Genomic DNA, 24,543 nt, shown 5'->3' with positions numbered 1-24,543 from the left:
ACACACACACACACACACACCTGAAGGGGTTTATTCTGAGATAACACACACACACACACACACACACCTGAAGGGGTTTATTCTGAGATAACACACACACACACACACACACACCTGAAGGGGTTTATTCTGAGATAATGCACACACACACACACACACACACACACCTGAAGGGGTTTATTCTGAGATAATACACACACACACACCTGAAGGGGTTTATTCTGAGATAATACACACACACACACCTGAAGGGGTTTATTCTGAGATAACACACACACACACACACCTGAAGGGGTTTATTCTGAGATAACACACACACACACACACACACACACACACACACACACACACACACACCTGAAGGGGTTTATTCTGAGATAACAACCGGCTGGATGTTCATTATCCCGCTTATTGCACGGCTACTTGCCACATGAGTAAATAATTAGACACAAAATATTGATTTGAGTCTTAATATTTTATTAGGTCTTTAAACGCAAAGCTTCGCGGAGAGAGCAGTTTCAGCGGCGCAAGTTCAACTAGACGAACATTTAAGAGATACGGTATACAGTCATAACACTTATTACACTGCATTTCACCACATACATAATTATGAGGATAAGATATATATTGATTTCAGATTAAACTGTTTTAAAATCATACCTGTTTGTTATCCTATAATCCAACAGTGGACAAAACAATAGTCACAAAATGGCCGCCGCTGCGTTTGTATGAAACAAGAGAGAGCGAGTCCACGATACTGGATGGCATAATTAAAAACCTGTACACAAAATATTGATTTGACTGAGTTTTAATATTTTATTAGCTCACCAAATGCAAAACTTCCATTAGGAAAAACTGTTCCTAGCGAGTGTATATTATATGTATAGCGCTGAGGACTTCAGTGAGCCTTTGAGCCTGTGTTTCTGCTCTCAGCGGCTGTTATCGGGGAATAATATACGATTGACCAATCAGAATCAAGTATTCCACAGAGCCGTGTAATAAATACTTAATTTGTCAACATGTTGTCATTTAAGCCAAAGGTGCTATTTAAATACAGATACATTTTAAGATTATTAGTGCACATTCAATACAATAAAGGGAATGCGTCTAAAGAGTTTCCTCCAGTTAAAAAGATAATTTGATATAAAATATAAAAACTGGTTTCAGTGAAGTCAAAAATATTACTTTTAGATGGTTTGAGAAATGTGTATGTGTGTGAGAGTGTGTGTGTGTGAGTGAGTGTAAGAGTGTGTGTGTGTGTGTGCGCGAGTGCATGTGCGTGTGTGTATGTAAGTGTGTGAGTGTGTGTGTGTGAGTGAGTGGGTGTGAGTGTGTGTGTGTGTGTGTGCGCAAGTGCATGTGCGTGTGTGTACGTGAGTGAGTGTGTGTGTGTGAGTGAGTGGGTGTGAGTGTGTGTGTGTGTGCGCGCGAGTGTATGTGCGTGTGTGTGAGTGTGTGTGTGAGTGAGTGGGTGTGAGTGTGTGTGTGTGTGTGTGTGTGCGCGCGAGTGTATGTGCGTGTGTGTGAGTGTGTGTGAGTGAGTGGGTGTGAGTGTGTGTGTGTATGTGTGTGTGTGTGTGTGCGCAAGTGCATGTGCGTGTGTGTCGGAGTGAGTGGGTGTGAGTGTGTGTGTGTGTGCGCGAGTGTATGTGCGTGTGTGTGTGTGCGCAAGTGCATGTGCGTGTGTGTGTGTGTGTGTGTGTGTGTCGGAGTGAGTGGGTGTGAGTGTGTGTGTGTGTGTGTGTGTGTGTGTGCGCGAGTGTATGTGCGTGTGTGTGTGTCGGAGTGAGTGGGTGTGAGTGTGTGTGTGTGTGTGTGTGTGCGCGAGTGTATGTGCGTGTGTGTGTGTGTGTGTGTGTGTGCGCAAGTGCATGTGCGTGTGTGTGTGTGTGTGTGTGTGTGTGTCGGAGTGAGTGGGTGTGTGAGTGTGTGTGTGTGTGTGTGTGTGTGTGTGTGTGTGTGTGCGCGAGTGTATGTGCGTGTGTGTGTGTGCATGTATCTGTTTTATCATTTACGGCCGATCATCACTCCGTATACACAGATAATCTGTCAGGAAATGTGTTCAGTCTCTGGACGCATCACTTCCTGTCCAACACTGGGCCTGTTTTTACATACGTGGTCAGTTTTCATGCCATTTTTCCTCTGTTTGGCACATTCTGTTATTTTCCAGTGGAATCGAAGGGATATGGGATCATTCTTTTCCACGGTGCATTGACGTCACCTGTGTTGTATTATGCCGTTTAAAGGGAGTGTATCATTGTGATTGTAAGATTGTAAAATCTGATCAGTGACTGAATTATGATCCTAAAACAAAACAAAAAGAGTGAAAATCCCTATAATTCTGTAGTTTAACAGCACAGATTTATAACTAACAGCATCAAACATGAAACTGAAGTTCATTTTGCTACAGAAGTTAAAATTATGGTGTAAGAGAATCAAATTATTACATTACGCTTTATTATATACATTATTATTATTACGCTCAATTATTACATTTTTAATGCAAATATGACATTGTTTGAGATGTCTTTGTTATGACAACTTGACATAAACCAATACATCATAACCTGTCAGTGTCTTGTTAATGATAACTTGACATTATTAAGACAACACAACCTGTCATAAACATGTCATAAACATGTCATAAACATGACATAGCAGATTAATCATCAAACTTAAAGGATTAGTTCACTTTAAAAAAAACTTTTGCTGATAATTTACTCACCCCCATGTCATCCAAGATGTCCATGTCTTTCTTTCTTCAGTCGAAAAGAAATTAAGGTTTTTGATGAAAACATTCCAGGATTTTTCTCCATTTAATGGACTTCAATGGGGTCCAAACGGTTCAAGGTCCAAAAGACAGTTTCAGCGCAAACTGCAAACTGTTCAAATGGTTTTAAATGACACCAGACGATGAATAAGGGTCTTATCAAGCGAAACGATCGCTCATTTAAAAAAAAAAAAAGAAAAGTTTAAGTTTTATAAGCTCAAATGCTCGCCTTGCTCTGTTCTGTGTAACTCTCCTGTTCGAACTCGTTCATCAAAATGAACGAATCTTTTTCCGAGTCAATTCATTCATTTCGGTCGTTAAATGAATCAAATGACTCGAAAAAAGATTTGTTCATTTTGATGAACGAGTTCGAACAGGAGAGTCACGAACGTGCATCACAGAACAGAGAAAGGCGAGCATTTGACATTATTAAACTTAAACTTTGTTATTTATTTTTGAAATGACCGATCGTTTCGCTTGATAAGACCCTTATTCATCGTCTGGAATCGTTTAAACCCCTTTGAACAGTTTGCAGGTTGCACTGAAACTGTCTTTTGGACCTTGGACCGTTTGGTGCCCAGCAAAGTGCATTATATGGAGAAAAATCCTGGAATGTTTTCATCAAAAACCTTAATTTCTTTTCGACTGAAGAAAGAAAGACATGGACATCTTGGATGACATGGGGGTGAGTAAACTATCAGCAAAAGTTTTTTTAAAAGTGAACTACTCCTTTAAAGGGGTCATATAATGGTACATGCACTTTTACAAGTTGATTGTACTGAAATGTGTGTTGGCAGTGCCTGTACACAAACATCATATAATGATAAAAATCCATCCAGTGGTTTTGTTTTAATCTCCTTATATGTTTTCCCTTGCCTCAAATCCAGCCGTTCGTTTTTGTGACGTCAATAAAACGGACGCCCCTCCCACGATTGTTGATTGACGGGAGCGTTTCAACACAGACCCGCCCTCGCACATGAGGTAGCTGTCAATCATAGTCTGCGCGGCGCGGACCGGACCGGCGCGGTCATTGTTGATATGCTGGAGCACTGTCTATGAGCAGAATGGCGTCTAAGCGATTGTGGTGTTCTGTTCTTGGGTGTAATAACGAACACAGTCATTTTAATGTTCCTGAATCCGAACCGCTGAAGACGCAGTGGCTGAGTTTGTTTTCGAAGGGAATATTCCCCACGAGCAACGTCAATGCTCTCATGTTTGCGCGAATCATTTCACACACCAGACTGCTTTATAAACGAGGGTCAGTATAAAGCTGGATTTGCTAAGAAGCTTTGCTAAAAAGGATCGGTACCAGATATTCGTGTTCCTGCTGAACCTCCAGAAGAACGGAAGTGAGTGAAACGTTTTTATTAAACTTTATATTAATATATTAATCTTTGCAAATCGCTAGCTGCACGCTTCACAATGAATGCGTCTAAGGTTTACACTCAGTCAGGGTACATTACGGCATGTTTTCTATGTATGACGTTCTTAATATAATTCATAATTCCACGTTTATACTGAACAACGCGTTATGGTTATTGTGTTATTGTGTTACAAACGGTGTACGCACAGAACAGAGAGGCGGGGTCAGCAAAGCTCATTATCATTTAAAGGCATATGCACTGAAACGGCGTGCTGAAAACAGAGCTGTTTTTGACCAGGTAAAATAAGTGTTTTCTTACAATACTAATGAGAATTTTTTATTAAAGTATATTACAAACTTTTAATTTAGACCCTAAAGAATCATATTAGCTTGTACAAAAATGGCATTATATGACCCCTTTAAGAAGCCTCTTAGCTTTATGGGTTAACATTACATTAAACTGTCATGTGGTTGGTTTTGACATTGGCTGTCATGAGGCATTATAACTGTGTCATGAATATTTTTCTTGACCTCAACTACAGTGGTACACATTAAATTTATAATGGCCTCATGACAGCCAATGTCAAAACCAACCACATGACAGTTTAATGTAATGTTAACCCATAAAGCTAACTGGTTTCTTAAGTTTGATGATTAATCTGCTATGTCATGTTTATGACATATTTATGACAGGTTGTGTTGTCTTAGTAATGTCAAGTTGTCATGACAAAGACATCTCAAACAATGTCATATTTGCATTACAAATGTCATAATTGAGCAAATGACACTTAATGACAGTTGTCATAAACATGCATGAAACCTTCTTCATATTCATGACATGTGTCATGTCAGTCTTATGGCACACCCCTTCGAGTAAAGTGTTACCGAAAAGAATAAAAGTAGATGGATGTAAACACAGCTAGTGATAAAAACGGCATATAATTCCAGAAAAAGTGTTTGTTGGGCTGGAGGAGAGGACGAGGAAGTGTGAGCGATGTAGTGTGAGTCTGTCCTACCTGTGTGTAACTGAAGCCCTGCAGAAGCAGAAAGTAGGGAAAATCCAGAGGCGGATGAATGGAAAACTGTGTGTCGGTGTCATCGCTGCTCTCCGTCTCCTCGCGCTCACCAGCGGGACACTGTGTGTGTTTGTAGACCTCGGCCTCTGGATCCTCCGTGAGGTGTGTGTGAGCCTCGACTCTCAGGTTCGTCTCGCTGAGACTCTTAAACATATTGTGTTTTCCATCATCCAGCCGGACCGATCTCCCACGGGAGCGAGTCTTCTGCAGCTTCCGCGCCTGTGCGTTTATGCCTGGAGAAGGAGACATTGAAAGTATTAAAGTGGTGAAAATCCAGCTTTTAATGTTGTTTATGTGTCTATGTGGTGTTTTTAATGTGCTTTAAGACACACCATGTGTGAGTTCATAAGTCGACAGCATTGCTGAGTATTTTCTGCTTAAAACTGCATTGAACCAAAGACAGTCTCAAAAACACGGTTTGAAATCGCTGGTGTTTCTGACGTCACAAACCACCTTGTAACCAATCAGATCAACGTGTGATCGTCAACCAGTGGATCTCTGAGCTGAGTGAGTGAGTGGAGGCGGGGCTCATTTGCATATTCATAGAACCGCGCATACTAAATGAGGCGAGGGTGTCGAGTTACAGTCAAGATATTTTAAGTCAAGGCTATTTTTTCAAGGAAAAAACTTTGAAATATGTCATTTTGGTGATCAAAGATGAGTTTTAATGGATAAAATGATTGACTACAGGGAGACTTTAAACATCATGTGGTTTAGAAGAAAATGTTCTATGTGGATTTAACAGTTCTCAATCAGCGGGCCTCATCAAACTTAAGGTGTGATCTTTTCACCACAAGGTGGCGCTATCCCAAAACTTTTTGAGTACCTTCAAGGCATCATGCCGAAGACACGCACCAATTTTGGTACCAATACACCAATGCATGCGTAAAATATAGCATTTTAGTGGCCCAAAACACCAAACATCTTCAGTGCAGAAGTGATTATAGTGAGGTTTACCAGCGGTCACCGTGTCTTTGTCTTTAGAGTTGTTTTCTTCCACTGTGGCCTTGCGCTGGATCTCAAATCGGCGAGCGAAACCTTCTCTGGGCTTCCAGAGCGACTGCAGCAAGAGCGGCTTCTCATCGTCTCCAACCACACGAACACATTCAGTCCTCCAGCGCTGGCTCTCCACACAGCCGATCACGTCACACAACACATACTCATCAGATTCTTCTTTGCTCAGGGAGTATCTGAAACAATACAAACAGCAGAGCAGCTGATAGGATACACACATACACATACACTACTGTTGGGGTTCAGGGTTTTAATGTGTCTGAAAGAGTCTGCTCACCAAGGCTGTAAATACAGTCAAAACAGTGAAATATTATTGCAATGTGAAACAGATGTTTTCTATGAAGCTTGTTTCCGCCACAGAATAAAACATTTTAAAAGATAATTGCGACTTTTTATCTCACAATTGCAAGTTTACATCTCGCAATTCTGACTTTATTTCTCAGTTATATGCGTTATATAAAGTGAATTTTCAGCATCATTACTCCAGTCTTCAGTGTCACATGATCCTTCAGAAATCACTCTAATATGAGGATCTGATGATCAAGAAACATTTATTATGTGGAAACCGTGATACATTTTATTTTTCAGGATTCTTTGATTAATAGAAAGTCAATCAAAAGAACAGCATTTATCTGAAATAGAATCTTTTGTAACATTATAAATGTTTTTACTGTCATTTTTGATCAATTTAATGTGTCCTTGTTGAATAACAGTATTAATCTCGTTCAAAAAACAAACAGACATTAAGATCTTGGAAAAACACAGGCACTTTCACACACACACATTCTAGTTGTAGAATTAGGAAAGAACAGAGGAGTTTCTGTGCTGACGCAGCTTTCTATCCAAATTGGCTTGCATTCACCAAAGAATTAATGTCGCCTTGAATTTCCAAATTCTCCAAACCAGTCGAGACTTTTGGTATGAAACCGTCACATGCAGTTTAAAATTTAACCAATCTGCACAAAGGCTGTTTTCCAAAAGCCTTCAGAAAACCTTCAGGTGGTTTTGTTCATAACAGCAAGAGCATTATAAATTTAAAGTCACCATGAAATCAAAATAGTCAATTCTTATTTTTGTCATGATTCTGCCATCATGTCCGTCATTTTCTAGTATTGCGGCAGGATCATGACAGACCCATGTTCTGTGTGCAAGCACATGGCCTTGTGTTTTGGTCATGTGCTTGTGTTGTCTCGTTTCCAGTCTCCGTCCCCCTTGTCATCCCTGGCCGTTTCTCAATACCAAGTACGCAAACTTCGGACTTGCGTCCTTGGTAGTTCGGACTTGCCAAGTTCGACTCAGGAGAACGAACTCCCGAGGACGAGAGGACGCGAGTCCGGTTATTCTGCAAATGGAACAGTGCGTTCTTGATCGCGTCACTCAGCGCGCTCTGGCTACTCCGGTTATCTCTTTATGTATATTTTAGGCAACAATAAAACGAAATATGCGACAACTCTGCCTCTTTTCGTCAACAATAAAACGAAATATGTTATAAAACACCACTCTGCCTCTTTTCATTTAAAAATCTTAAACATAGTAGCCTAATGGCCATGTGGTTCAGGCAACGCGTACATCTTCACTGCATTTATTTATTTATAACAACATGAACATGATCTTTTTGTTTTCATTTTAAAAATAGGAAACATTATTGATTTTTATTGACATTTAACAAACAGAGACAGGGTACGTTGTGTCATTTTATTTTATTGTACATATAGTGAAGAGAATGTTAAAATAAATATAAATATATATATATATATATTTTTTTTTTTTTTTAAGTATATAAAATAAAATTACACAACCCTGTCTCTTTTTGTTAAATGTCAGTTTTAAAGATCAATAATATCTACAATGATAAATAAGGCAAACAATTCAAACATAAGTAAGCTCTCTAATAGGCTACAAAGTTAAAGTTAAATAGCCTAAATATATAAAGTTATGAAACTTCACTTTGCCCTCAGCCAAAACGATTTTTTTGCCATGGAACAAACAATAGTTTAATGAGACCAAAGATCGACTTATACACAAGACGAATTATACGTCAAGTTTATCCACTAGACTAGAGACATCAGAGCCAGCGGCAAACGTCAAGCACTAGCCGAGGAAAGGCTGTTCCAGTCGGGGTTGATGAGCGTTGAACACCCGCGGTGAACGCCTGGATGTCACAACTCCGAAAACATCAGATACATTTTTCAAATAGGCGCTATCTTTATAAATAAACCACAGATTTAAGCTTTAAACAACCACATTCTCGCCTGAAATCTTCTTAAAATTACATTTCATGACACAATAACAGTAGTATTTTGATATTACGCGGGTTTTCTCCTCTGCTATTGACGCTTGCTGGTTGGTGCGAGATGCATTCTGGGATACCTGGCTGTCTCAAGTCCGCACAAGTCACCTCTCGATGCATCCTCGGTAAACGGGGCGGATCAAGAACACATCCGGGGATTTGAACTGGACTTGGCTAGATGTGAACTTTGAATTGGAACAGTACTTGGGCAGTGACTGATGACGTTTCACAAGTCCACAAGAACACAAGTACAGACAAGAACGCATATTGAGAAACGGCCCCTGTCTTGTCATCATTGTATAATTAGTATCACCTGTCTTGGTCATTAGTGTTCCCTATGTAATCCCTGTGTTCTCGCTGTCTTTTGTTGGTTCATTGTCTAATCAATGTTGACTGTCTAACCTTGTCAAAGCCTTGTGAAACCTGTGATACTTGTCTCGAGTTCCATGTTTATCGTTCGAGTTGTGAGTTCCTGTTGAAAGTCGTGTTTGTAGTAGTATCAGTTTATCCTGTCTTGTTTTTGCCCCATCGTGGGTTTTTGCTTTCTGTTTTATCGTCATTAAACCTTGTTTGAGTTACTCGCTGTCTGCACTTGGGTTCGTTCCTCACCACATCATAACAATTTTTTTTAATGGAACTTTGCAGAATGATTTATCATTATTGTTTTAATAATGTTGAATCAGAATAAGTTCCTCTTGCAGCTTCTCTTCTCTTCTCTGATGATGTGGGCGGGGCTTTAACCTGTCACTCACATGAGATCAGCCAATAGCAAACCACAACCATCCAATCAATTCCCCACAGACACAATCAAGCCCCGCCCACATTTGTTCTTGCTCCTGAAGCGTTTCACTCGATATACGACACAATAGAGAGTAAAAGACCAGCGCAACTTCCTCACGACTTTAATATTATCAGTTCTTTATATTTCATATGAACCTAAATATATGTCAAGTCACCTTTATTTATATAGTGCTTAAGAAATTCTTTAGAAATTGTTTCAAAGCATCTTTACTGTAACAAACAGAAATCAAATATAAGACAAATTCAAATTATATAAATTAAATAAGCAGCTCTACAGTGTCAGTGCAGTCAAATCAATAATACTGCTGAATAATTTACTTAGTCTTTTGGCTTCCCAGACAGCAACACAGTGTCGGCCCAGATCCGTTATTTTTATCAGTGTTTGGGTTATTTTTGTGTTACACGGCTCCTGGGTCAGACGTAACAACCCAGTGTTTGAGTCGTTTTTGTGTAACCCAGCACCTGGGTCAGACGTAACAACCCAGTGTTTGGGTAGTTTTTGTGTAACCCAGATCCTGGGTCAGACGTGACAACCCAGTGTTTGGGTAGTTTTTGTGTAACCCAGATCCTGGGTCAGACGTGACAACCCAGTGTTTGGGTAGTTTTTGTGTTACCCAGCTCCTGGGTCAGACGTAACAACCCAGTGTTTGGGTAGTGACAACCCAGTGTTTAAAACCAGATTAAAGACGCATCTCTTTAGCCAAGCATTTACATAATGCTTACCTCTTATACCACTGCTGAATCAGATCAAATGCATTTAATACTATAAAACTTGAAGAGACTGTAGGTTATTTGTATAGGTTGCATAGTATTTACAGTCATTACGTTCCTGTGTATTGCGTGAATGACGGGTGGTTGGGCAGATATTGTGTTGCGGTAGGTGGTATGCCATACGGAACCGTTGTCCACTGAAACTGCCTATTCACGCATCAGTGGGGCTCGACAGCCTTAGTCAACGGGTTGGCGCGTATGGTTGGGTTGCGGAGAGATTGTGAGATTGTGGTTAGGTCTCAGCAGCAGGAGGGACGTAGAGGTCAGTAAGCTGGGCTGAGTTGAGTGGGGGACGGAGGGGGGTGATTTTGGGATGCAAGAGTCACTGTCTTCATGTTTTGTCTTTTACGCCTGTGTTATGGAAATCATCATTATGAACAGCAGCTACGCTAATTATTTTCCCTTTTTGCTTTTCTGCTGTTATCTCGGGACGCGAGTCCCGAGAAAATGGCGTTCGTCAGCCCCAGTTTGTATCCAGCCTCTCACGGAGACTTCAGATGCCCCAATCACAAAGCCTGTGAAGTGACGACTCAACACGGGCGATATGGACACAACTCGTCTTAATACCGGTGTGATTACTTGGACTTCCAAAAGATGGAAATGGATAAATACTCTAACTGTTCCGATTCCAATCTGACTTGTAATGCTGCCCGAATCATGCACTGTTCCTCCGTTGGCCAGAGGAGAACTGGCCCCCCGACTGAGTCTGGGTTCTCCCAAGGTTTTTTTCTCCATTCTGTCACTTGATGGAGTTTTGGTTCCTTGCCACTGTTGCCTTGGCTTTTGGCTTGCTTAGTTGGGGACATTTAATATTCAATAATATTATTTTTGTTATATTGTTATATTGTTTTTGTTATATTGTTTTCATGTTATCACTGTGAAGCGCTTTGATACAATCTGTATTGTAAAAAGCGCTATATAAATAAAGGTGACTTGACTTGACTTGTTTGGGTAGTTTTTGTGTTACCCAGCTCCTGGGTCAGACGTAACAACCCAGTGTTTGGGTAGTTTTTGTGTAACCCAGATCCTGGGTCAGACGTAACAACCCAGTGTTTGGGTAGTTTTTGTGTAACCCAGATCCTGGGTCAGACGTAAAAACCAAGTGTTTGGGTAGTTTTTGTGTTACCCAGCTCCTGGGTCAGACGTAACAACCCAGTGTTTGGGTAGTTTTTGTGTAACCCAGATCCTGGGTCAGACGTAAAAACCAAGTGTTTGGGTAGTTTTTGTGTTACCCAGATCCTGGGTCAGACGTGACAACCCAGTGTTTGGGTAGTTTTTGTGTTACCCAGCTCCTGGGTCAGACGTAACAACCCAGTGTTTAAGTAGTTTTTGTGTAACCCAGATCCTGGGTCAGACGTAACAACCCAGTGTTTGGGTAGCTTTTGTGTTACCCAGATCCTAGGTCAGATATAACAACCCAGGGGTTGAGTTATTTATCGCGGGCTTTGGTCTTTTCGCGTTGGATGGAAACGCCTGATGCCTTGAATTAAATTTTATAATTTTATTCAAAAAACATACAGAATATAAATGCTTATAAAGTTAAAATATGTTCTCAGAACTGTACACTGATTGTTTACAGACAGGCTATGGAGCCGGTCGCTGCATATTCCTGCTACGAGTGAAACGCAGGGCGGCGCCTGAAGTTAGAAGTTCATGAACATGACACAAGCTCCGGCACGAGATCCAGCGCTAAATTTTTTTCAATTTTTACTTCTAATATTTGTTAAACGAGCTTAAACGTATGCAATAATAATTCAAAACTATTTAAAATATACTGTAAAATATGATAAAAAATAAAGTAATGATCGTGCAAACCAGTGTTTGTGTGGAGTTTTTTTTTTTTTTTTTTAGTTTAGAGGATTCAAGTTAATCTGTAAACATTAATTCATGTATGAAGTAAAAAAGAAAGAAAAAAGCTAGTATTATAGTAAAAATTAATCAACCCAGTATGCTGGGTTAAATAAACAACCCATTTTACTGGGTAAAATTAACCAAACATGTGTTCGGTCTTACAACCCCAATATTGGGTTGTTTTTAACCCAGTGTCTTTTAGAGTGTGTGTGGCCCGGATCTGGGCCGACACTGTGTTGCTGTCTGGGTTCTGACTGCTCACCTGGCCAGAGCCTCTTTGACCAGCTCTTTGGCACTGGAGTGTGTCGTGGCCAGAACGCTCTTGTAATTCGCTCCTTCGCAAATTTCAGTCCCGAAGATCTTCAGGATGCCGGGAGCCGAGACCTGATTGGACAGTTCTGAGGGATCGTCTGCCACCTCAGCCGAGTCTCTACGAGGGCCGCGGCCGAACACAGCCGACAGACGCTGACGCCGGATCTTGTTCTTGGCCGGTTGTCGGATCCCGACGCTCTCCGTGGATCTGCCCGTACCGCTGGATGAGCTCGACCTGGAGGAGGGAAGCAAACGGATCAACTCGATGCAAACCTGCACTGCTTTAAAGGCATAGTTCACCCAAAATGACCCATGATTTACTCACCCATCTATGATAGATGCATAGATGCACTTTTATGATGGACAGATGCACTTTTATGATGGACAGATGCACTTTTATGATGGATAGATGCACTTTTATGATGGACAGATGCACTTTTATGATGGACAGATGCACTTTTATGATGGACAGATGCACTTTTATGAAGGACAGATGCACTTTTATGATGGATAGATGCACTTTTATGATGGACAGATGCACTTTTATGAAGGACAGATGCACTTTTATGAAGGACAGATGCACTTTTATGAAGGACAGATGCACTTTTATGATGGATAGATGGACTTTTATGATGGATAGATGCACTTTTATGATGGACAGATGCACTTTTATGATGGACAGATGCACTTTTATGATGGACAGATGCACTTTTATGATGGACAGATGCACTTTTATGAAGGACAGATGCACTTTTATGAAGGACAGATGCACTTTTATGAAGGACAGATGCACTTTTATGATGGATAGATGGACTTTTATGATGGATAGATGCACTTTTATGATGTATAGATGCACTTTTATGATGTATAGATGCACTTTTATGATGGACAGATGCACTTTTATGAAGGACAGATGCACTTTTATGATGAACAGATGCACTTTTATGAAGGACAGATGCACTTTTATGATGGACAGATGCACTTTTATGAAGGACAGATGCACTTTTATGATGGACAGATGCACTTTTATGATGGACAGATGCACTTTTATGATGGACAGATGCACTTTTATGAAGGACAGATGCACTTTTATGATGGACAGATGCACTTTTATGAAGGACAGATGCACTTTTATGATGGACAGATGCACTTTTATGATGGACAGATGCACTTTTATGAAGGACAGATGCACTTTTATGATGGACAGATGCACTTTTATGATGGACAGATGCACTTTTATGATGGACAGATGCACTTTAATGATGGACAGATGGACTTTTATGATGGACAGATGCACTTTTATGATGGATAGATGGACTTTTATGATGGATAGATGGACTTTTATGATGGATAGATGCACTTTTATGATGGATAGATGGACTTTTATGATGGATAGATGCACTTTTATGATGTATAGATGCACTTTTATGAAGGACAGATGCACTTTTATGAAGGATAGATGCACTTTTATGATGGATAGATGGACTTTTATGATGGATAGATGCACTTTTGTGATGGATAGATGGACTTTTATGATGGATAGATGGACTTTTATGATGGATAGATGCACTTTTATGATGGATAGATGGACTTTTATGATGGACAGATGCACTTTTATGATGGATAGATGCACTTTTATGATGGACAGATGCAATTTTATGGACTTCAAAACTCCAATTGTATTCGTCTGAAAGAAGAGTGTCATATACACCTATGACTTGAGGGTGAGTAAATCATGGGCTAATTTTCATTTTTGGGTGAACTATCCCTTTAATCTGGCTGTCCATCACTAATGAACGGCAATGTGAAAATGCGTAGTTCCTCTTAATACCTTTATAATACTTTGAGGATTTTGTCTAAATCCTGTATTTCAGTAGCAGTGGCACAAAAGCTCCTTTTCATTGCGTCAGTATTAAATGTGTGTTTCTTCATCTTTTGGGCCATAAATAAAATCTCTAACCTCACTCTTGTTTATTTCTTCCAAGGGAATAGTTGGTATTATGGCGCATTTATAATTGATTGTTCTGATTAAGCTTTGTAATATTATTGTGGGATGTTTGGAAATTTTTCAAGGAATTATATATAGTATAATTCTGTTCAATTTATTCATATTTATGGATTTATGTATGATACCAGACACATTTCTGCTCTACGACAAACAGAATTAAACTAACTAACTTAAAACATACTTTTCACATGACCACTTGTTTAATAACAATGTCCAACAGTGTATGAAGAACAAAACATGAGACATCCTTTCACTACATCAGTGTCATTTCCATCTCAATATTGAATTTGGAATATGATGTGGTGGAAATAACATTTTAAACAACTTGACTAGAAATGATGCACAATAAAATATACTCATGCATTAAACGACTAATGGTTAGTCTCAAGTTCTTCACTGACTTTTTTCAAAGTTATGATCAAACTTAGTTTCAAAACTTAGTACTGCAAAATAGTTTATTGTGGCGGAAATGAAGCCGCAACTGTGGGGCGGTTGTGATTTGTGTAATATTCATAATCATATAAATAATTTTAACACAATAAATGATTCATGTTTATTTTGCACTTTGTTTAAAGCATGGCTTTTTAAAATATAAGAAACTTTTTTTTTTTCATTTTAAATAGAAAGTCTGGTACTGCATGGAACAAGTGTAAAACTCATAAAAGGCATTTTTAAAATAATCAGAAGTAAGGTATAAAATGTTTACACGTGTGTGACCTTCATATGGAAAAAAGTTTGTAAGAGACCTAAAATCACACTCTAAAAAAATGCTGGGTTGTTTTAACCCTATTTGGGTCAAATATGGACAAACCCAAAACGTTAGGTTAAAAATGTGTAATAGAAAAATTCAACCCAACGGCTGGGTTTGTCCATATTTTACCCAAAAATGGGTTAAAACAACCCAGCATTTTTTAGAATATTGCTTTGCTTTGATTATATATATATATAATATCAAAGGGGTAGCTTATGAATGACAAATCAGTCCTTTAATAACTTTATAAGTGAACTCACTGGACGGATCCATTGCTGTGTTTCCTCCCGACCCGTGAGAGTCTCCTACGGGACGCGCTGGCCGGTAAACCCGGTAAACTTCGCTCGTGCCCGATCATCGTTCCCGTCATCAGCTGTCGTCTAGTAAGTAACGGGTCCGTTAGAATGACGTTCGCGCTCGAGCTGCGCGCGCATCATATGAACCGGCCAACAGTATTCCAGAGGCGATATGAACTCCTCACTCTTCAGGTCAACACTGAACGGGTTTCTGCTCTGCGTGTCTATAGTTCTGCTTCTCAAACACGCAGATCTGATCATCTGTCTACGTAGGCAGCACTTGTGGGCATCACGGGCGCGTTCCCGGGGAAAAATGCTGCGCGCGCCTGTGATGCCCACACTCATGATGTCTAGGTGTCTAGGTAGGGTTTTTAGTGTGTGTTGAGACACTACAGGCTAACTGGCCGGAATGTGCTGCTGATTATGGACCTGTTTATGACTTATGACTTGTATATGGACAAGTTTATGACTTATTTCAGAAAAAAAAAAGTATCTTCTATCATTAAGTTGGCTTGAAAAAGCTTTTTCTTCTTCTGAGATTTCTCAATTCTACTACTCTTAGCCTCAAGCTACACCCACCAAACTCAGACAAGATCTTCAGACTGTTCTGGTTTAGTGCGCTTTATCTTTTCAGACTGGTCCGACTTACTGGTTTTTCTAAAAATGACGATCAAAACTCGGAAAATCCCATAGACTTTCATTGACGGAATATTCACATGAGCCAAGAGACTGTTCAAACTCCAACTGTCAAAACTCAAATGTTGACCGTTGGAGAGGATCATGTAGAATCAGTTAAGCTTTTCTATCTACTATTTCTAAGACATTGAGACAATTTTTTTAAGCTTTCTATCGATCTATCTATCCATCTATCTATCTATCTATCTATCCATCTCTATCTATCTATCTATCTATCTATCTATCTATCTATCTATCTATCTATCTATCTATCTATCCATCTATCTATCTATCTATCTATCTATCTATCTATCTATCTATCTATCTATCTATCTATCTATCTATCTATCTATCTATCTATCTATCTATCTATCTATCTATCTATCTATCTATCTATCTATCGTTCGTCCCTGTCTATCCATCCATCCACATGTTTTTGAAGTCTGCGCATGCGCGTAAATGCGTAAGGGAACCCCGGCGTATTACGTAGAACTCCCGCGAAGAGTCAAACAAAACAAAACGACATGGAACTAAAAAACATTGAAGTCCTCAGATCGCTACAAGAAACAAGAAAACTTCTGACTAAGAGTAAGTTTATACCAAACACGGCAGGTTAACTTGGCTAACAATGAACGGGTTTCTGTTGTTTGTGTAAAGTAACTATACTTATATATTAAATACATTACTTGCGATCTCGAACAAACGACAGAATATGGCAAGCCGTTTTAACTTTTATTCATTTCCAGGATATGAATACTTGATATCAACAATTCAATTTTCACTAGTTAAAATTATAATTATTGATATCAGGAATAATATTTCTACTAGTAACAATGGCAATTTTTGATATCAGGAATTACATTTTCACTAGTAACAATGCTAATTCTTGACATCAACATTTACATTTTCACTAGTTAAAATGATAATTCTTGATATCAACAATTGAATTGCAACTAGTAAAAACTATAATTCTTGATATCTGTAATTGTATTTTCACTAGTGAAATGTCACCATAGGCTAGGCAAGCCGTTTTAACTTTTATTCATTTCCAGGATATGAATACTTGATATCAACAATTACATTTTAGATATCAACAATTACATTTTTTGATATCAACAATTACATTTTTGATATCAACAATTACATTTTTGATATCAACAATTCAATTGTTGATATCAAGAATTATCATTTTAACTAGTGAAAATGTAAATGTTGATGTCAAGAATTAGCATTGTTACTAGTGAAAATGTAATTCCTGATATCAAAAATTGCCATTGTTACTAGTAGAAATATTATTCCTGATATCAATAATTATAATTTTAACTAGTGAAAATTGAATTGTTGATATCAAGTATTCATATCCTGGAAATGAATAAAAGTTAAAACGGCTTGGCTGCCATTCAAAATCAATTCTTGATATCAAGAATTGATTTCTTACTAGTTGAAATTCCAATTTCACATATCAGAAATACAATTCTTACTAGTAAAAACCTTTTTTTTTGATATCAAGAATTGATTTCTTACTAGTTGAAATTCCAATTTCACATATCAGAAATACAATTCTTACTAGTAAAAACCTTTATTTTTGATATCAAGAATTAAATTGTCACTAGTTGAAATGTCTATTCTTGATATCAACAATTGAATTGCTACTAGTAACAATGTTCATTTTTGATATCAATAATTCAATTTTCACTAGTGACAATTTTAATTTCTGATATCATGAATGTGATTGTTACTAGTAAGAAAGCCATTTTAGATATCTGAAATAATATTGATATCAGAAATACATTTTCAGATATCAAAAATGAAAATTTTTACTAGTAGCAATTCAGTTGTTGATATCAAGAATAGACATTTAGACTAGTGATAATTTAATTATTGATATCAGGAATTCGCATTTTTACTAGTAACAATGTAATTATTGATATCAAAAATTATATTCCTACTAGTAAGAAATCAATTCTTGATATCAACAATTGATTTTGAATGGCAGTCTATGGTGACATTTCACTAGTGAAAATACAATTGTTGATATCAAAAAATGTAATTGTTGATATCAAAAAATGTAATTGTTGATATCAAAAATGTAATTGTTGATATCAACAATTCATATCCTGGAAATGAATAAAAGTTAAAACGGCTTGCCATAGAGGTGCGTCCATGTTACTATGAAAGTCGTTAGCTAGCTAGTTATCGTGGTTAAGCAGGGCGTGGACACGCGCGCCATCTAGTGGCCGAACTGAGAAAACAACACTTCGGTTTGTGTCGCGTGAATTGGCTTTATGCACAGCTTCACTACTTCCTGAACTTCAGCCAGCCCTTTGTTTCCTGTCTGTCATCATTGGACAAACTGATTAATCCAGGTGTGCCTGGCCTCAGTAACAATAATCAGGCACACCTGGATTAATCAGTTTGTCCAATAATGACAGACAGGAAACAAAGGGCTGGCTGAAGTTCAGGAAGTAGTGAAGCTGTGCATAAAGCCTGACTGTTTATCTTGACATCTTATTTTAATTTAATCAATTAATTTTATTTAATTTTATTTGTGTTTTTAGTTTAATTCGATTTTATTTATTTAAATACACATTTATTTATTTATTTTAAGCAATTCATTTTACTGTGTGTATTAATTTATTATTTATTTATTTTAAATATGTTTTTTATTTTATTCAAATGTATTTATTTTGTTGGTTTAATCTTATTTTTATTTATTTTTTTAGTTTAACATTTTTTTCCAATTTATTTAAATACACATTTATTAGTTTTATTAATTTATTTTAATTTAATGTATTATTTTATTTAAATAATTGCAGTTATTTATTTATTATTTATGTTTTTAGTTTAATTAGATTTTTTTAATTTTAATTCAATTTAATATAATACAATGTATTCATTTATTATTTATTTTAATTTTTTATTTTATTTCATTCAAATGTATTTATTTTGTTAGTTTAATCTTATTTTTATTTAATTTGTTTTTAGTTTAATCACCTTTATTTTATTTATTTAAATACCATTTTATTTATTTATTTTAATCAATTTACTTTAATATATTGTATTAATTTATTATTATTATCATTTTTTATTTTATTAAAATGTATGTATTTTGTTAAATTAATCTTTTTTTTTTTAAATGAAACTGCTTTTCTCTAAACCTTTCTCTGGACCCCAGTCTGAAAACCCCAGGCTTATGTGTTTTTATTTACATGTGTTTATATATATAGGGAGCATTGTTGGAGTGTGCGTGGGTGTGTGAGTGTGTGTGTGTGTCTTTGTACGTATGTGTTTGGAATTATCTCTAATATTTACTCTTTATCATCTTGTTTTGTTTGTCATTATTGTAAGGACCCTCTCGAAAATGAGATGGTACATCTCAAGGGGCTATCCTTGAAATAAAGAATAAAGAATATAATATTGGGTTATCTCATCTGTATTTATTGTCAGTGTAAAACACTTCTCTCCGCATGTTGTGTGTGGTTACCTGTACTGTCTGACACACAGACACAAACTCTGTTTTACTCTCTAGATATTCTTTTTAAGGTAAAAACCCCCCCAAAATAATCATGTTTGACATCATTCCGCCGTCTGTGTGGAACCACTAGAGGGCGCGCGACACCCAAAAAGAGAAAAACATCACATTTTGCACAAGAAACACAACATATTAAACATTTTCAACAGCCAAGCTGAGTCACAACGAGTTAGCAATCTCTCTGGAGTGTTATAGCATTCGCCCTCGAACGTGTTTGCTGTATAGTGTGCTTTATCTTCACGTTATTGGTGTTTTTTTTTTTAGATAATAACCCTTGATATTTTAAAGGGTTTCCCCAACTCAGAGCAGTTTTTTTGTCTTATGATTCACAATTATAATGACTTTCAGTCAAGAAGAATAATGGAGGCAAAAAACAACAACAGTGGATTAAAAACAATATATAGTTATTCTGTTAGACTTATGGAGAGATAAACACACACACACACACACACACACACACACACACACACACACACACACACACACACACACACACACACACACACACACACACACACACACACACACACACAGGCCTTTCCTTTGGGTTTCTAAATGCTGTTCAACATTTACAGATTCGTGCCAGCAACGATCCTATATGAATATGATGCTATATATGTACCTGACAACAATTTGCATTAATGCAAACGAAGGTCTTGTAAGTATCATCTTCCTTTGGGGCATAAATAATAATGCAAATATATGTGTGTGTGTGTGTGTGTGTGTGTGTGGTTTTTCCTGCGATGTATGGAAGCATTGTAACACACATATGCATTGGGGATCGGTCAAAGATATCTCTGGTTACACTCTACAATAAGGTCTAATTTCAAAGCATTATTTAATGCATTAATATTATAATATAGTCTTGTGCATCATTTGCTCATGTTAACTAATCAAGTCTCCAAAGTCTTCCCCAAAGAAAAATCATTTGTGTGTGTGTTTCTGACCTATAGGCATCATTTTAGGGACAAAATTATTGAAAATAAAACTAATTCTGCGTATGTCCTTAAGAAAACTGTCCATTTGTTTTAGCATGTGAAAATTAATATTATAAATTTGTTGTGCAATACAATATTGTACAATATTTAGTTACTATTACATTACATCATTGCATATTTTTCTACTCGTATACTATTTATTTATTATTTTATTTAATTTTAGTAGTTACTTAGTTTAACCTTATTTTAATTTTTTTATTTATATAATTATATAATTTCAATTTATTTAAATATAATGTATTAATTTATTATTTAATCGATGTATTTATTTATTTTTATTTAAATAAAAAAAAATTATTTCAATCAATTTATTTTAATATATTGTATTAATTTATTATTTGAATTCTTTTTTATTTGATTAAAATTTATTTAGTTAGTTTAATCACATTTATTTAAATAACATTTTGTTAATTTATTTTAACTTAATGTATTAATTTATTTGTATTTAAATAAAGTTGTATTTATTTATTTTAATATAATGTATTAATTTATTATTTATTAATTTTAACTATTTTTTATTTGTTTCAAAATTATTTTGTTAATGTATTTTTTTACTTTAATAAAATGTATTTTATTAAATTATTTTATTTAATGTATTTATTTATTTAAATTATTTATATTTAAATAAAATTGTATTTATTCATTTTAATCAATTTTAATATAATGTATTAATTTATCATTTATTTATTTAAATTATTTTGTATCGGTCTCAAAAGTATTTTTTTGTTTAGTTTAATCTTGTTTTTATTTATTCAGTTTTTGCACTGCTTTCCTCTACACGTTTCCAGTAGCCCTGTAATTTTATTTAATTAATTTGTAATTCTGCTCGCGAGCGCGCGCGCGCGTGCAACATGCGCGCAGAAAGTGGGCGGAGTCTCGTGCCATGACAACCTCAGACTGACTGTCTCTAATGCACTCTCGGTTCTGGACGGGGGGAGGAGGGTCGGGACCGGCCACACACACTCACACACACACACACACACACTATCTGGCTGTCCGTCGGTGGAGTGTGTGTCGTCCATGACCTTGTGTTTTAGTTGAAAGAAGAGAAGAGAAAAGCCGCCACATCCTCTCGGCGCTAGGAAGAGGTCCATCAACATCAGCGCCAATGGAGCTCCTATGCGGCCGCGAGCTGCCATTCTGGGTGAGTTCTACAAACACATCTGGGTTTGGCTGTTTTCAGCTGTAAATTATACATAAAGAAGCTTTTCTGCTGTGCTCTGTTTCCTTGACACTCGCTAAACTACAAACGAATCACATGAGTTGCTGGAGTGGCGCGTTACGCAGAAGCAAAGCGTCTAATCTTCTGAGTTGGATCGTTTTAAGTGAATCGGTTCCGAGTTGTTAGTGAATCGGTTCTTGTGTTCTAGAGTCAACTGTGGACTCATGCTTATCTCGGAACCGCATACTAGCTTAAGTTACTACTATATCTGCTAATAGAAAGATGTGATAAAAGTAGTGTGCGGTTCCGAGCACGGTTCAACTTCTCAGTGAACCGAACACCGGACGTGTTCGATTCTTAGTGATTCGGTTCAACTGCGAGTTTGAATACTTGTTTTTTAATTGAACAAAGATCACAGGGGATACATGTATCATCACACACAACAAACAGGATAAGAAACTCAGGGTAAAGCAAGGCAGTAAAGTACATACAGTAGTAGATAGTCTACAAATTTTTTTTTTTTGAGTTTGAATACTTTAATAGCGTAAAAAACTACAAATAAAAATGACCTGGAATATATTTAGGAATTATATATTAGCAAACAGTTTATTTAAATAAAAAGCTTTTTCTACAAACATGCAAAAACTGAATGAAAGTAAATTTTAGCATAGCATATATATGTATAAAGTTCAATTAATGAAACTTTGTTTTATAAACTGAATGATGTATTATACACTTAGTTGTTACAGTGTAATTATAGATGTAAGTACTGTGTAATATTGATTTACTACATGTACTTGCTATAGAGGGTTAGGGACGGGTAAGTTGCATGTAACTATGCTTACACACACACACACAGATTCAGTGATCCTGACCCGCTAATCTAAACCTGAGAGATGAACGTCTCAACCTATACAGTAAGCGTATAGCTCCAGTTCATCACAGCAGCTGCACAGCGAGGCTAATCATATCACTGATGATCAAACTGCAGCGCGAGCTGAGTAAACACGGCGGTGATGAACACCTCATTATCTGAGTCGGCACACTGACATCTGTAATGTAGAGCTTAGATGAGAGTCGATCTGACGCCTCATTCATGGGTCTATGACAAACGGTGAACAGAAGAATAATAATAATAATGTTCATTTCCTGAAGAACATGTGAGTGGTGCTTGCAGTGTCAAAATTTGGCCCTTGGTTGCTAGGGTGTTTCTAGGCGGTTGCTAGGGTATACTGGATGGTTGCAAGGCGGTTGAGGGTGTTGCTAGGGTGTTAGAGTACCTGGGGTGGTTGCTAAGGTGTTGCTATTCGGTTGCTAGGGTGGTATGAGTGGTTTCTAGGGTATACTGGATGGTTGCTTGGGTGTTGCAAGGTGGTTGAGGGTGTTCTGGGTGGTCGCTATGGTGTTGATAGAGTGCTTGGGCTGGTTGCTAGGGTGTTGTTATGCGGTTGCTAGGGTGGCATGAGTGGCTGCTAAGGAGTTGCTAGGGTATACTGGATGGTTACTAGGTGGTTGAAGGCATACTAGGGTGTTCTCGGTGACTGCTTTGGTGTTGCCAGAGTACTTGGGGTGGTTGCAAGGGTGTTTCTATGCGGCATGCTAGGGTGGCATGAGTGGTTTCTAGTGTTGCTAGGGTATACTGGATGGTCGCTAGGTGGTTGAGGGTGTACTAGGGTGTTCTCGGTGGCTGCTTTGGTGTTGCTAGAGTATTTGGGAGGGGTAGCTAGGGTGTTTCTAGGGTATACTGGATGGTTGCTAGGTGGTTCTGGGTGGCTGCTATAGTGTTGCTAGAGTACTTCAGGTGGTTGCTAGGGTGGCATTAGTGGTTGCTATGGTATACTGGATGGTTGCTATGTGGTTGAGAGGTTTTCTGGGTGGCTACTATAGTGTTGCTAGAGTACTTCAGGTGGTTGCTAGGGTGTTGCTATGCGGTTGCTAGGGTGACATGGGTGGTTACTAGGGTGTTACTATGCAGTTGTTAAGGTACTTGGGGTGGTTGCACGTGCACTCAATACAATATATATATATGACCAAAGATTTTTTTTAACACATTTAACAGATGCGTCCAAAAGAAACCTCGATTTCCACGCTCATATGTCCCGTTTTGACCCAGGATTGAAGACTTCCAGCAGGGGAACAGAAGAGATTTCCAGCCCTTTGCATTTCTTCTTAACCTACATAGTGTTGATCATGCAGACTGTATGGGAGAGTCTAATGACACAGAGATTTCTCTCCAGAGCCCGTGACGACGTGCCCCGACCCTCAATAACACAGAACTTGGAGAAAAATAACACATTAATGTTAATATATAATTAATATTGAGTTCCCCAAAAAATCAACTCTCCGGTTGTTTACGTTATCAATCTTACTGTCAGTATTATTAATATGCTATAAAATGTTCAAATAAAGCCATATTGCTGCTGCTATGCTAACAATAATAGTTTGTAGTTATATAGGTGTTTAATGTAATTTCAAAGTGTAACCAAAATATCCAATATTGACAGATACAGACTGATATTGTGCATTTCCATAATCATACGCTGTCACTATATTATTAGCTGATGTAAAGTATTCCAGTGTCAAACCGACACTCCGATAATAACCTTGTCGTGTGAAAAATGTCAATTTCATATAGTGCATAAAGCTATTGTTATGTTTCACATGTAGGTGAGATTCCTCTCAATGCTCAGCAAATACAGTCAAACCATGTATTCAGACTCCTTCAACATTTCTCACATTATCAGTTTATTCGCTATAGTTTATAAAATGGTGATAAATATGAGCAGAACTCAGAGATCTCAGATCAGTGGATATTTGACTGGTTTTGTCCGTCCTTCTGTTAGACTCTCACACATGAATTATGTTGAATATCT

The 24,543-nt window shown here is 37.4% G+C and overlaps 2 protein-coding genes across 2 annotated transcripts in view; one reads left to right on the top strand and one right to left on the bottom strand.

Annotated features, from left to right (window-relative positions):
- Positions 1 to 15,652, bottom strand: part of LOC130075604 (ras-associating and dilute domain-containing protein-like) — a gene marked incomplete at its 3' end in the record, with an annotated part of 46,425 nt that extends 30,773 nt beyond the window's left edge. Inside the window, exons 1-4 of the mRNA XM_056240317.1 lie at positions 15,268 to 15,652; positions 12,199 to 12,483; positions 6,167 to 6,399; positions 5,150 to 5,442 (exon numbers count right to left, since the gene is read on the bottom strand). Coding sequence (XP_056096292.1) covers positions 5,150 to 5,442; positions 6,167 to 6,399; positions 12,199 to 12,483; positions 15,268 to 15,365 — 909 coding nt within the window. The remainder of the gene's footprint in view (positions 1 to 5,149; positions 5,443 to 6,166; positions 6,400 to 12,198; positions 12,484 to 15,267) is intronic.
- A 5,772-nt stretch (positions 15,653 to 21,424) lies between these two features.
- Positions 21,425 to 24,543, top strand: part of abcc3 (ATP-binding cassette, sub-family C (CFTR/MRP), member 3) — a 119,458-nt gene continuing 116,339 nt past the window's right edge. Inside the window, exon 1 of the mRNA XM_056240319.1 lies at positions 21,425 to 21,652. Coding sequence (XP_056096294.1) covers positions 21,617 to 21,652 — 36 coding nt within the window. The 5' untranslated portion in view covers positions 21,425 to 21,616. The remainder of the gene's footprint in view (positions 21,653 to 24,543) is intronic.

This window comes from Rhinichthys klamathensis, unplaced genomic scaffold (genome assembly GCF_029890125.1).
Source record: "Rhinichthys klamathensis goyatoka isolate OS25496 unplaced genomic scaffold, OSU_Roscu_1.1 h1tg000592l_1, whole genome shotgun sequence".
NCBI classification, from domain to species: domain Eukaryota; kingdom Metazoa; phylum Chordata; class Actinopteri; order Cypriniformes; family Leuciscidae; genus Rhinichthys; species Rhinichthys klamathensis.
The sequence above is the reverse complement of the archived record's forward strand: the minus strand, read 5'-3'. Positions and strand labels throughout refer to the sequence as shown.